The sequence below is a fragment of the Hylaeus anthracinus genome, unplaced genomic scaffold (assembly GCF_026225885.1).
Source record: "Hylaeus anthracinus isolate JK02 unplaced genomic scaffold, UHH_iyHylAnth1.0_haploid 12002, whole genome shotgun sequence".
Classification (NCBI taxonomy): domain Eukaryota; kingdom Metazoa; phylum Arthropoda; class Insecta; order Hymenoptera; family Colletidae; genus Hylaeus; species Hylaeus anthracinus.
The window spans coordinates 16,367,376-16,381,012 of record NW_026534349.1 but is presented as its reverse complement, the minus strand read 5'-3'; the positions used below and the strand labels follow the sequence as shown (position 1 = coordinate 16,381,012).

Here is a 13,637-nt window from a genome sequence, read left to right as displayed (position 1 = left end):
CCAAATATCCAACAAAAGACCCTGTAAGTTTCATAAAGATTCACTTAATACATTATGTTTAAAAAAATCGTAAAGAGATCCTTCTTTCCAACGACTTAAATCGGACTTCCTTATTGTTAGTGAGGAACAGGGTTTGAATAATAATCAATTACAATTTTTTAATTAAATAATTGATTTAAACAAATTTAATTCAATCAACTTAATTAATAAATATTTTGAATAAATGTAATTAAAAATTACTTAATTAAAATTGAATTAAGCAGAGTTAATCGAAAGATGAGCGAATTATATGAGCGCTTGATATGAGCGAATTTAATCGAAGATCATTCAATTGACGATTACTTTAAGTAGAATTAATTCAAAACCATTTAATTGACGATTTGTTTATATCTTCAATGTTAAAAGACATTTATATAAAATTCAATTAATTATATAAGTAACACATATAAATAAACATATATATATATATATAAACCAATTTGTAGCGACAAACGCATTATACCAAATACTATTAACCTCATCAAAATGAGTTGCTTCTATACAGGGTGTCCCAAAAATGTTGTAACACTTTGAAATGGGTAGTTCGGGAGGTGATTTGAAACAAGTTTTTCCTTAGCGAAAATGTTGTCCGAGGCTTCGTTGAGGAAATATTAACGAAAAACACTGACCAATCAGAGCACGCCGATACCGTTGGAGCGGCCGCGGTAGCGAAGGCTATGTGCTAAGCGGCCGCGCTTGTACGCAACAAGCGACTCGACGTGCATCGAAGGACATTGGACGCGGCCGCTTAGCTCGTAGCCTTCGCTACCGCGGCCGCTCGAACGGTATCCGCGCGCTCTCATTGGTCAGTGTTTTTCGTTAATATCTCCTCAACAAAGCCTCGGACAACATTTTCGCTAAGGAAAAACTTGTTTCAAATCACCTCCCGAACCACCCCTTTCAAGGTGTTACAACATTTTTGGGACACCCTGTATATACCATAGGTATAAATTAAAGTAATATAATAAAAACATAAAGCAGCTTAAAGTAATTGTCAATTAAATGGTTTTGAATTAATTCTGCTTAAAGCAATCGTCAATTAAATATTTTCGATTAAATTTTCTCATATCAATCGTGAATTAAATATCTTCGATTAAATTTGCTCATATCAATTGTCAGTTAAACGACTTTCGATTAATTCTGCTCAATTCAATTTTAATTAAATAATTTTTAATCACATTGTTTGTAATTAATTGTCAATTAAAGACGGAAATTAATTTTAAAAGTAATTAATTACTCGCAGCCCTGGTGAGAAATGGGGGTACCCCCACCCGCCGCCTAGCGGCGCGCGACGGGCTGTGTCGCGCAGTCGCGACCGCCATTAGTTTGCATTAGTTCCGTGGAAGTTCGCGCGACAAGACGTATCGAGTATTCCGCGAATAATTAGGTATCTATTTTCCACTTGTTGCTATCTGACCGTTACTAATTACTAATACTACTCTCGTTTACTCTCTATTGGTGCTTTTATATAATATCGATAGACTTTTAACGATTAATTCAATCGGGATAATGAAAGAAGTGAAGAGAAGTTCAATCGGCTTCGCGATTTCTATTTCTTCACTCGGTGTAAATTGATAACATTTCATTAAATTAAATTACAATCATTTGGGAATTATTTCAATTTATAATTTTGGATTGTCGTTTTATCATAAGATAGCTGTACTCGTGACAACGAATGTGCCTTGAACTAATCGTTCTCTCGTGTTACAGGTTGCCGATTGAAATTCAAACGCGGGGGTGCTTTAACCGACGCCATGATGGATTCGTCTTCAATTCGAACGAGATTTCACGAAGTGTGGCAAAATTAGTATGTAAGTATTTATATTTTTTTTGTTTCTCGTATAAATTGTCATTGGTTGTAAACGTGTTGCGCGATTTCATAATTTATCACTATGGAACAATATTAATACGAGCTTCTCTTTGATTTGAAATTTTGTAACAATTCAAAATGGCGTCATGTTAACGTACTTTGATCACGGTTGCATATTTTCTCGTATTTTACACAATAAAATAGATTCTTCGACAAATCTATTTTTATGGTGCAATTGGGTTTGCGTTCAATTTTCAGTAGCAAGTTTAAATTCAAGTAGAATACAAGTAAAATCTACGCGGTTGTACATTAAGATACTACAAGCTTTAACACTAAATTTACCACGACCGGTCAAATGATCGTTTTCAAACATTAGTATATATTACTTATATGCAATATACGTATACATTATATACAATTGTATCATGCATTATTCAATTCAGTTCCAGGTAAATTATGTTTGCATTTAATTGAAAAATAGAATGTTTTCAAGACTAATCATTTGTTCCATCTCGAAATAGTTACAAATGAACGTCGATATACCTATAGGTTTAGTGTTAAGTCTGTTTTCCAATATTTATGAAAATCGTAATATATCTTTGGATACGACAAAATTCTCATTGCAACTAGTAGCAAAAATTTTTACTGTTTAACATTTCTTATTATATTTGACCGTAACATTTCACTACTAATATTTACAGATATTCGTGTTCGTTACCAACGTTTGACTTTGGCCTGTTCTTGGTCTTGTGTTTCAATAACAAGGGGCGAATCGTCGCAGTGTCAAGAAGAACAGTATTTCAGTGTCTAATACTCTGATCGGAAAGAAAAAAATTCCAGGGAAGCACAACCATGCTGCTTCGACCTTGTCTCCTATCCCACTCTTTCTTTCAGCGACTTTGTGACCGCGTGCAAGGCGGTCGGTCGAGTCAGTGTTTACACGTAGGTAGAAGTCTTCTTTATTTTGATACGCGATTTAGGCATACGCGTAGTAGAGTCAATGTTTATCGTGTATTACTGGAAGAGGAGTATTGAGCGATGCTTAACAAATGGAAGATGTAAGCATCTACAAACTCAAATCATTATAAATTGGTATCTCTAAAATTGCAACTGCAGGGACTGATCATTGCGTTCTGTGTGCTTTTACAGATTCTTCCCTCCTCGTTTCCGCTTTCGTGAACCCAGTAGAGCCTAGCAGAGCCAAGCAGATCCAAACAAAGCCCAGAAGAGCCAAGCAGAGCTACTACGATAGCTGCTAACGAAGCACACACAGATTTCAAAACAGCAATCGGTAAGTCGCATGTTTTTTTGTTCCTCTAGTCCTCGAATCATATCGTAGGACGAAAGGTCCGAAGCGACACGAGCGAATGATTCCATACGCGCTCTTTAGCGTGTATGCATTTTATTTCTGACAAATAATTCGATTTCGATTAAAGTAACTTATCCTGATAATTACATTTCTCAATATTAAGGCGTATAATAAAGGATCGTTTGTGTGATGTGGCATGTGACACATACCTTTCATCCTGCTCCTGGGTCTCCAATGCAGCAACCTCCGCGTGGTGAGACCTGGACATTTATTATTTGAAGTATGTAATTGCTAATTGTATCACTCATACGAGCTTGGTATCGTTATCAATTGCATACCAAATAATATCAGCTAATGGCTGCAATCTTCCTCAGTCATTCCTATAACTTTAATTCGGGTTCTGTATTATTCATTCCATCAGCTTTGGAAGCTGTTATCTGACATAAGAGGAGAATTGTTCAATTTTAAAGTAGCTAAAAATACGGAGATACTAATTTCAAAAGCATAACAAAAATTGATAGGGAAATATTCATCTTTCAACATACATCAATATTAGCTTTAACTATGATTTCCGTTTATAAAGAAAGTAAAAAATAACAGATTGATAGCATAAATTATTCTTTAATATTCTACCGACTACACTACCTTCCAATTTTATTACAATCTATAACATCAAATATAGACGGTGGAAAAACGATGGAATGAATAAGATCGTGTTCGAATCTCGTTTCTAATTGAACTACATTTCACTATCGATATTGTTAATCGTAACTACATTCATTAGTGATACTCTTTAGAAAGCTCGCGTACACTCAAAATTGAGACCTGAAAAACGCTTCCATTTGAGATCTAACTCTATTAGACTAGCGGTATACACAAACACAGGGTTATTACTTTTGTGGGAAAACTGTAACAACATCACACTATAGATGGGGAATGTACACACACATATACATTGATGACAGTTTTTGTATGTCTTATATTTAAATATAATGACAATATACATATAATACGCAAATTTTTCATTAATTATGGAAGACACGGATTTTCACCTTACTTCGTAAAATCACATAAACATTAAGTGTTAATTAATGTTTTTTTTCTTTCTTCTCTTTTTCGGGATAGTTCTTAACTATAGCTCGTACATCGGAGCTCGTTTAACACTCGATCACAATACCTACATGCGTGCATACGTAAAACACATTGAATTTACCATGTTCGGCGCGCGTCGAATTTATTTATCATGTTTTCATCTCGCTTTATTTAAATACGTGGGAAATTAGGATTCTTATTGCGTTGTACATATATATTTTTAATTTTACAACACCTACGCGGTCGTTCTCATTGATTCGCTCCGTCGATTCACTTATCGATGAACTTACGTTATTTATTAACCCATTAGTTAACCGTTTGCCGGTCTTACGTCGAGAGAGGCTCGACGAAGATGTACCGAAATTTGAAAATTTCAACCGCAAAGAGTTAAGTGCTCGGTGTTCGGTGTTTAATTTGGCAAATAATACTCCCTCGGAATGTATTCTGGCTTTGGACTGCTCGGTTCGATTCCCAACAATTCTCCCATAAATGCGATGTAAGTGATCGCCAAACGTAGAGTCTCGATTCTCGATAATCGCTTCTCGTACGCGAAAGTTGGTACCTGAGGACGGTAGGAATTATTAGCGAAATTGTTAATAGCGTTATCGATAATAAAAATTACATAATAAATGGTTAATTTCGTTAAAAAGTAGATGGATCGAATAATATCGGATAATTTTTATTTTTTGTTCCGTGTACGTATGAAGTTAGTAGAAGCGTTCGTTTTATTTTACTTTGAGAAAATTTCGTAGACCAATGCGGAGACTCACTTTTCTGCGTAACTTGTCGAAAGCTTCGTTCAAGTTGAACATCCTACGCCTTTCGCGGATGTTCGCGGCTCTTCTTTGCGAAACTGTCGCCACGCGACGCCTTGGCTTCTTCGTGGTTGATGATGGAAGATTCGGCGACCTCCCATTTGGCGTGTATCGACTGAAATCCGAGTTTGAACAGTGAACGCTTAGCAAATACCAATACTATTAGGGTGAACCAAAAGTTCGTGTGTCTTTTACGTTGTTTCAGTTTGTGCAATTTGTTGAAGTCATTAAAATTCCTTTTTTGCTTTTTTATTTTGTGTTTTTATGTCACATCCACCTTAAAATTACTTTATATGCAAGTGTTATACAGGGTGTCTACGTATAAATCCAGACATACGCAGGGTGTCAATTCTACAACAAATTTCTAACAAAACATTACTCGTAGACATTTTATTTGTGTCGGCTTATTCTCGAGAATTTTCACTTTTAATATTTTTTCTTTGTTTTCGACTTGACACTCTTTAAACGGCCATAACTACACCGAATTGCAGTGCAAACTTAAAACTAAGTATACCATTCGAAGGAGCGTTAAATTTCCCATCTTCCTGATGCCGAACCAAAATTTATTACGTAGATTTAACGAGTGAAAAATTAGGTCAAACTTTACATTGTGACAAATTCAACAAATTTGACTTTTTCTGTATTCGTTTTTCGGTTTCAAAGACATAGTTGTTTGGCGGGCACTCTTCGGAAAAAACTTTCTCGAAGTCTCAGCTTTTGAACGGTATTGTCAAAAAAACATGTACGATGGTATTTTACGGAGAAAATTACGTTTAAATCCAGAAAAGCGTGAGTTTTTTGTTAAAAATCGATATTTTTCAACAAAAATTGACTTGTTACTTTAAGATTAACTTGACATCGGGTTTGATGTATTTTTTTTTGTGACACTCCCGAACCTCTTCAATTAGGAAAGAAACCGATTTTTTGACGCCTCATACCTCTCCCAGCCATGTGTAGAGCTTAATTGCGAGGTGAATAATAATTGTTTTTGAACATATATCCATAGAATTTTCGTTTTTAGAGATTATTTAAGGGGGTATCCTGAATTAGGTCTAAAAAAAGCGGGTTTTCGTGAATTTTTTTAGGATGGAAAAAAATAATTAATTCTATCGAACTTTTTATCCTATTTTCATACATATTTGAGTAGTCTGTACAAATTTTTTCAACAAGAAATATTCAAATTTAGTCGACTGGCGACGCACATTTGTAGAGCACCTCACAATTAAAACCTTCTATCGGCGGGAAAGATGCAGGTCGTAATTTTGGTTTGACACAAAAAAACCAAAAGAAATTTTCATTTTCATACATTTTTCTTCTATGTGAACTAAAAAAATTCACGAAAAACCGCTTTTTTTAGACCTTCTAATTCAGGATACCCCGTTAATCAAAATCAACCTCGATGTACCGATAATTGATATGGAGATTGGAACACGATCGATTTTACAAAGCAAAAAATCGATGTTTTCGGCGCAGAAGAACCGATAAGTTTTGATTTAGCAGGCGGGCATATTGAACGGTTTTCTGCATTTAACCGTCATTTTTTCCCTAAAATACCACCGTACAATTTTTTTGACAATCCTATTCAAAAGTTGAGACTTCGAGGAAGTTTTTCCCGAAGAGTGCCCGCCAAACAACTCTATGTCTTTGAAATCGAAAGACGAATACAGAAAAAGTCAAATTTTTAAAAATTTTCACGATGTGAAGTTTGGCATAATTTTTCACTTGTTAAATCTATGTAATACATTTTGGTTTTGCATCCGAGAGATGGGAAATTTAACGCTCTTTCGAATGGTATACTTAGTTTTAAGTTTGCACTGTAATTTGGTAGAGTTATGGCCGTTTGAAGAGTGTTAAGTCGAAAACGCAGAGAAAATATTAAAAGTGAAAATTCTCGAAAATAAAGCGACCCAAAGAAAATGTCCAAGAGTAATTTTTTGTTGGAAATTTGTTGTAGAATTGACACCCTGCGTATGTTTGAACTTATACGTAAACACTCTGTATATCATTTTGTAGCCTTTGAAAAGCCCTTTCATATTTAATTATTAGCTACGTTAATTTATTGATCGTTTAATTCTTTTTTTGTCTTAGTAAAGTCATGGAAAATGTTGAGATTCGAGTACTTTTACGTCACTACCAAAAGCAAAAATGTAAAGCTACCGAAGCAGCAAAGAAAATATTATATTTAGTAGATATAAACTCTTGCTTCCGGTAGTGGCGTAAAGGTACTCGAATCTCAACATTTTCCATGATTTTACTAAAACGAAACAAAATTAACGATGAATAAATTAACGTAGTTAATAATTAAATATGAAATAGCTGTTATAACACTTGCATATAAAGTAATTTTAATGATTTCAAAAAATTGCACAGACTGAAAAAACGTAGAAAACGCACGAACTTTTGGTTCATCCTAATAGTTTGTGGCTGAATTACTATTATGATTACTTGTAATTATTCGCATTACCTCTGGTGAAGCAACGCGCATGGTTGTCTGTACAATCCGTGATCGTTGACATGAGAATGCGAAGGCGGTGGTGCTTGATACAAAACCGAACTGTCCCACACAGGGTAGCTTCCGAGTTCGCCGCTGACGTATTGCGACATGTCCGCTGTAATCACCTGTTTCATTTACTTACGTTTACTTTTATTCGCGTCGTGTTTGTTAATATGAAAGTAGAGCAACGTAACGATTCGCGACCAACGTTTACGCGTGTAACTTGTACTCGAATTTAACGAAACAATTTCAAATTAATTCGCTGGCTCTCGTTCAAATTTCAATTTCTCTGATGAAATAGAGTCTTCGCAAAATGTCGCGTACCATTTAAAAAAAGGAATTCCTTGCTTTTCGTCATACAATTTTTGGTTTCTACGCTCGATTGAAATTTCAACGTTCGTTCACAGTAACGTTCACGGTAACGGGTGGTCCACGTAACAGGAGTTCTATTAAATAATAATTCACTTTAAATCGTTTATATACCCACTGGTGCTTGATTTCCATTGATCTCCCACAACTGTTCGGTGTAGCTCATATCCCGCGTTCTGTCCAGCGGCGAACGAGTTTAGGACACTTTGCTGTTAATAAAAACAAAAAAAAATTAAAAAAATCTATCTGTCGCGAGGTTAGATCACGGTAACGAAAGCTTGCCGACCAGTGTCACCTTCGTTCTGAGGGCGTCGATGCTGTCCACGTCAGGACGATCTCGGTGTCCTGTGATTTTGAACCTGCCCCTTTCGAAAGCAACCCCTCTGCGGGCACGTTTATTCGTCGTTCATGGACGCCTGCGTCGCGGTCCCGCGTTCCCGTTGGTTAACTTCAACCTCGGAGAACCTTCGATGAAACGCGCTCGTTGGGCGAACAACTACGGCTAGGGGTGGAGCTTGCGAACAACCCTCATGGCTTCTCTTGTTTCGCGGGGGTTGAACGACGATATCGGGATTATCGACCGTGTCGCTTCAAAGATGGATAAACTATTCGTTCGGAATTTTTGCGGCTAGTAGCTCTTCAACCTCGTCCTTTTTTAACCCTCTGTTGCGTAACCGATTGGACGAATCCGATAGAAAAAAATGTATGCGAGGATTCACCGAGGAAATTTTATGGAATTCGCGTGTGGAGTCTTTTTTAAAGAATTTGAATGAAATTTGTATAAGGAGATTACCGTTTTGTTTAAAACGGTCAAGTAGTTCGATAGTAAATAGATAGGTTTAGGATCGATTTCTTGATAAAGTAGGAATGGTATGGAATGTGTCTGATTTTTTTATTTTAATTAGATACGCGTAGTTACCCTCTGGTCACCCTCGTACGAGCGACGATGCTTATTTTTAAGAAGGATCAGCAGAATCTTCATTTATCTCCCTTTCAAAGATACACAGAGTATGACACGTGTCCTCAATGGAGTGTAATCGTCCGATAAATTTATTCTATTAACACATTACGGGGTTACGCTAGCATAGAAAGCAAAGGAAAACGAGGTTTTTAATTTCCGTTTAAAAAGTATCGTCTTTCGCGAATATTTGACGTATTGGAATATGTCGAAATAAAAAAAAGTTATAAATTTATTTATTTAGTTATTTATTTAGTTATTTATTTAGTTATGAAGTCATAAATTCATTACGATTTAGCTCCGAAATATTCTGCCGTTTAAAAGTTTCTTTGTTTTCTTTATTTCAAACTGTTTGACAATTAGACGTCGTTTTCGACGGTACAGGTGAAAATCACGCTTCACGTAATTCTTTTCTAAAATTTCTAGCGCGTAGGAACGTCATCGCACAGAATGAAATTTTTCCCGTTTCCGTCGAGATTCATAATTTGCGCTTGTCGCACAGTTTAACTCGGCGAGTGTCCATTTCGAGACAAATCGCTCCATAAATCGAGCCCCGTAACAGGATCACTCAAAAGGCAGCAACAGGAAGGGTAACATATTGTCAGACCAGGGGGTAGAGCTCCCCCAAATTAATTAAATAGATATTAGCCGATTCACTTGACGCGTAAACTTCTCCCTTCTTTCTTACGCGTATAAACATAGCGCGCGCTATCCGCGTGTCGAATTGCGTTATGTTTGCTTCGAGAGGCGGGGATGCATAAAGTTATTAATATTCCGCCACGAGACGTCGTTCTATTGGGATCATCCCTTTTCCCTGTCATTCTTCACTGCAACTACATCACAGTCGAACGATTAGCATAGCTTCGGTTTATATTTCACTCCAGGAAAGTATCCTTGTTCTAACGTTGGAGAAAGTCGATTTTTTTTTTTTAACATTTGATATTACATTTAAAGAGATTTTCCAAAAGAGGCTTTAGAATTTTATTTTTTTAATCGAACACAGTTGATACTTTAAATGAAAGTACACACGAATGGCGATTACTGCGGATCTTTATGCCTAATAAAATCTTTGCAAACGTACAGTTGCATGCAAAAGTTTCCGGCCAAACATAATTTTTGAATTAAATTATGTATAATAAGTGTAAAATAGAAACACAAATATATCATAATAAAGAGCTTTTATTATACTATCGAAATGTACAACTCAAAAATCTGATACAACAAGTAATAATTATTTATAACAAAAATAACAATTTTTACTTCTTCGTAAGTACCTGGCCAAGTACAAAACATGAAGAAAAAACACGATAAATGAAGGAAAAATGTTCAAAAATGGTTACAAATGTAACATTATCGTCAATATGACGGATACTATTATGCTTTGGGGTGTATTTTCTTGGAAAGGCGTCGGTCCAATGTACAAAATTGAGGATACTATGAACGCTTCTATGTATAGGGATATTCTATCGGAACAAATGCTACCTTATGCCCGTCGAAATTTGCCACGAAGATGGATATTTCAGCAAGACAATGATACAAAACATCGGTCTGGGTTGCTTCAGGACTTTTTCACGAAGAATAAGATCCGAATTCTAGATTGGCCGAGTCAATCTCCAGACTTGAATCCTATACAACATTTATGGCAAGAGCTTAATCTAAGAATAGGAACTGTTAATTGTACCAATAAAGCTGTTTTATGGACAAACATTCAAGAAGAGTGGAGAAATATCTTTCAAGATAGAATCATCAAATCTTATTGAATCGATGCCTCACCGATATGCCACCGTGATATCTCCACAGGGTATGTTTACTAAATATTGACGATAATGTTACATTTGTAACCATTTTTGAACATTTTTCCTTCAGTTATCGTGTTTTTTCTTCATGTTTTGTACTTGGCCGGGTACTTACGAAGAAGTAAAAATTGTTATTTTTGTTATAAATAATTATTACTTGTTGTATCAGATTTTTGAGTTGTACATTTCGATAGTATAATAAAAGCTCTTTATTATGATATATTTATATTTCTATTTTACACTTATTATACATAATTTAATTCAAAAATTATTTTTGGCCGGAAACTTTTGCATGCAACTGTACCTACAAACAAACTCAACCTAGATAGCAATTTATTTCAGTCTGTAAATATTATAATATGAATTTCACTGTACGCATTTTGTGGCTTGTTGCACATTCAGATTTCCTGTAAATGCATAAAAATCGAATGTGCACCATGACTGTGCTGAGTTTGAAAAAAATTAAGTTGTTGATCATCCACACAATTTGTAGGAAAGAATATTACATAAACTCTTTTGTTTTTGTTTTTTTTTTTAATTGAAATTGTTCGTTGATTTAATGTCTGTGTCGACAGCCAAGACGAAATGGAGTAATTGGCCATAACTTTGTACACAAATGAAACTTTTACAGCATAATTCAACAAATTAGCTCAATATATTTACTTTCTGGCAATATATAAAAACTTGATGAAATTGTATTTGCCATTCGTCTGTGAAAGGAATTGTTCTATTCGTAAGTGTAATACAATTTATAACAAGACATTTGAAAATATTTATTAGTATACCCATAGGGGCACCGTATCTTTCGTGGAGAATATATTAACACACGTAACATTCGATATACATATATCTCGCCGGTTTGTACCCACTAACTGTGTCGGTGGATCTTTAATTCGAGTCTGGTAATATACGCTATATCCATAACTGCAAGCTGACGCTCTGGATCGATGCTCCGAGCGTCGGCGCCGAAATGCTTCATGGTTGAATTTCGAAGCTTTTCTAGAATGAAAGATATTCCACGCAACATAAAATTCATGGTAATATTCCGTTCTGGAAACTTGTGTAAAAACACGCTGCGAAGCAACGGTCTTAGATTCTAAAAATGTCGATCCAGACAATCGTGTGACTTTCTTCCCAGTATGGGAATAAATAGCAAACCCATTTTATACACAGTTTTTTTTACTACTAATCCTGATCTGCTCTTTAAGAGAACTAACCAAATTGGAAAAGATATTATTTTTCATCTCGATAATCTTATTTATCGAAGTACACCTATCCCTTGATTTACATGGAAATCATGGTTATTGAATGAAAAACCGTATAAGTGAAAACAAAAATAACAAAGTACGTATAATTAACACATTCTTTTTGTCCGTGTTTCGAATATCTACTTCCTCTGTATTTTGAAAAACTACTGTTCTGTAGTTTGAAAATGTAAGCCTAAACACTGTTAAATGCGTGATGGCTTTGTGAGAGTCGCTTGGAAGGAACAGGTTCGCAATTCGAATTTGCCCTATTCTAGGGAAATCCCCCGTGACAAATCCTTGTAATAAGGAACGAGCCATTGAAAAAGGTAGAAACCCCTGTGACGAAATCGCATAATTTCTGTCAGTGGCGTGACCCCGTTGCGGATAGCTCGACGCGTAGGGCTCGTCCATTGTTAGGAACGCATCAGAATTAGATCAAACGAACACGTGCACGAGGGTCATGATCGCGATAGTCCGACTTCTGACACCCTTTACGTCATCGCGGATATTTGTCAACTTGTTTCTGTCTCCTGAAATCGCTCTACTCGAGACAAACGCACCAAAAAACTTTCGACCAGCTGCATCAATTTTAATAACTTCAGACTCGAAATAAATAGTCCATAAATTGTTCAATTATCAGTCTTAATGTTTACCATGCGTGAAATTTACGGTTATTGTAGTTTCCTGTCTTTAGTATCAATAAATTCTGACTGTTTCTGTCACTTACGGGATTCACAAGGCTTGCCACGACCCTTACAACGAATAAAATTGAAACTTTTATTCAATGGCTATATTTGAGCAAATTAACCACAGTAAATTCTTATCGCGCTATAAATAAAAATACAGTTGTCTAAAATCCATTTTAGAATTTTCGTTTATTTTACTCAGAGGTTTCGTAGATACATATGTATAACTAAACGCATTTTTTGACAATTTCAATTTTGATATTTTGCGTAGTTACTAATTGTTATTTCGTTTAAAATGCAAGACACAATTTAATACGGTGTAGCTCGTTTTAAAGAAATTATATAACATTGATTTTTCTCGCTTTGCAATAACATCAAATGAGTTTGCAAAGAAAGAGAATGCTAATTTGCTAATGGTTGCAAAATATTGTAATATCGGAACTTCGAATGACACATCTCAAAACGTATTACTAACATCTATAAACAGTAAAACACTTGGTGTTCCAGTATTCGTATACTAAAACTTACAGTTACATTTACATAGGAATGTTTACTTGCTAACATATAACATTAGTTTGTAGATTTAAAATGGTGCGTTGTCTAAATCTTATCGTTGTCTAAAATGTGAAAACAAAACGGACAATATACTCAAACGGACTATATAAAAATAAATGATCTAGTGCGATGGTAACACGAAAATTCTAGCCAAAACAATATTTTGTTCGATTAAAATCTATCAACTAAAAACAATCGATACATATATGTATACGTATAAATAAATTACAATAAAATTCTCAATTCCAAATCGCTTAATTGCGAAAATGACAAACATGGCGCTCACCTATTTTATTTTCCTGGAATATCTCCTCTACTGTTTAAGTTTATAATAATATTTTTCACGAGAAACGATGAAAATGTCATTACAGATAGTAGTCCTGAAATTATCGTTGTTCTTTTATTTGAAATTCTAAGAATAGAGGAAACATTTCAAGTAATAAAATGAGACGAATCCCTAATTTGTA

At 35.1% G+C, this 13,637-nt stretch overlaps 1 protein-coding gene across 2 annotated transcripts; it reads right to left on the bottom strand.

Annotated features, from left to right (window-relative positions):
* Window positions 1–3,469: 3,469 nt before the first annotated feature.
* On the bottom strand, window positions 3,470–8,619 carry LOC128892443 (protein Fer3-like). Of its 2 annotated transcripts, none has more exons than XM_054152875.1 (4): window positions 8,047–8,619; window positions 7,530–7,674; window positions 5,021–5,180; window positions 3,470–4,812 (listed from the first exon to the last, which is right to left on the bottom strand). In XM_054152875.1, the coding sequence occupies exons 2-4, from the start codon at window positions 7,667–7,669 to the stop codon at window positions 4,660–4,662; spliced, it is 453 nt and encodes a 150-aa protein (XP_054008850.1). In that variant the 5' UTR covers window positions 7,670–7,674; window positions 8,047–8,619; the 3' UTR covers window positions 3,470–4,659. The 2 variants fall into 2 exon arrangements, with proteins under 2 accessions (XP_054008850.1, XP_054008849.1); XM_054152874.1 differs by having other exon boundaries at window positions 7,530–7,684; window positions 8,047–8,618.
* Between the last annotated feature and the right edge of the window lie 5,018 nt (window positions 8,620–13,637).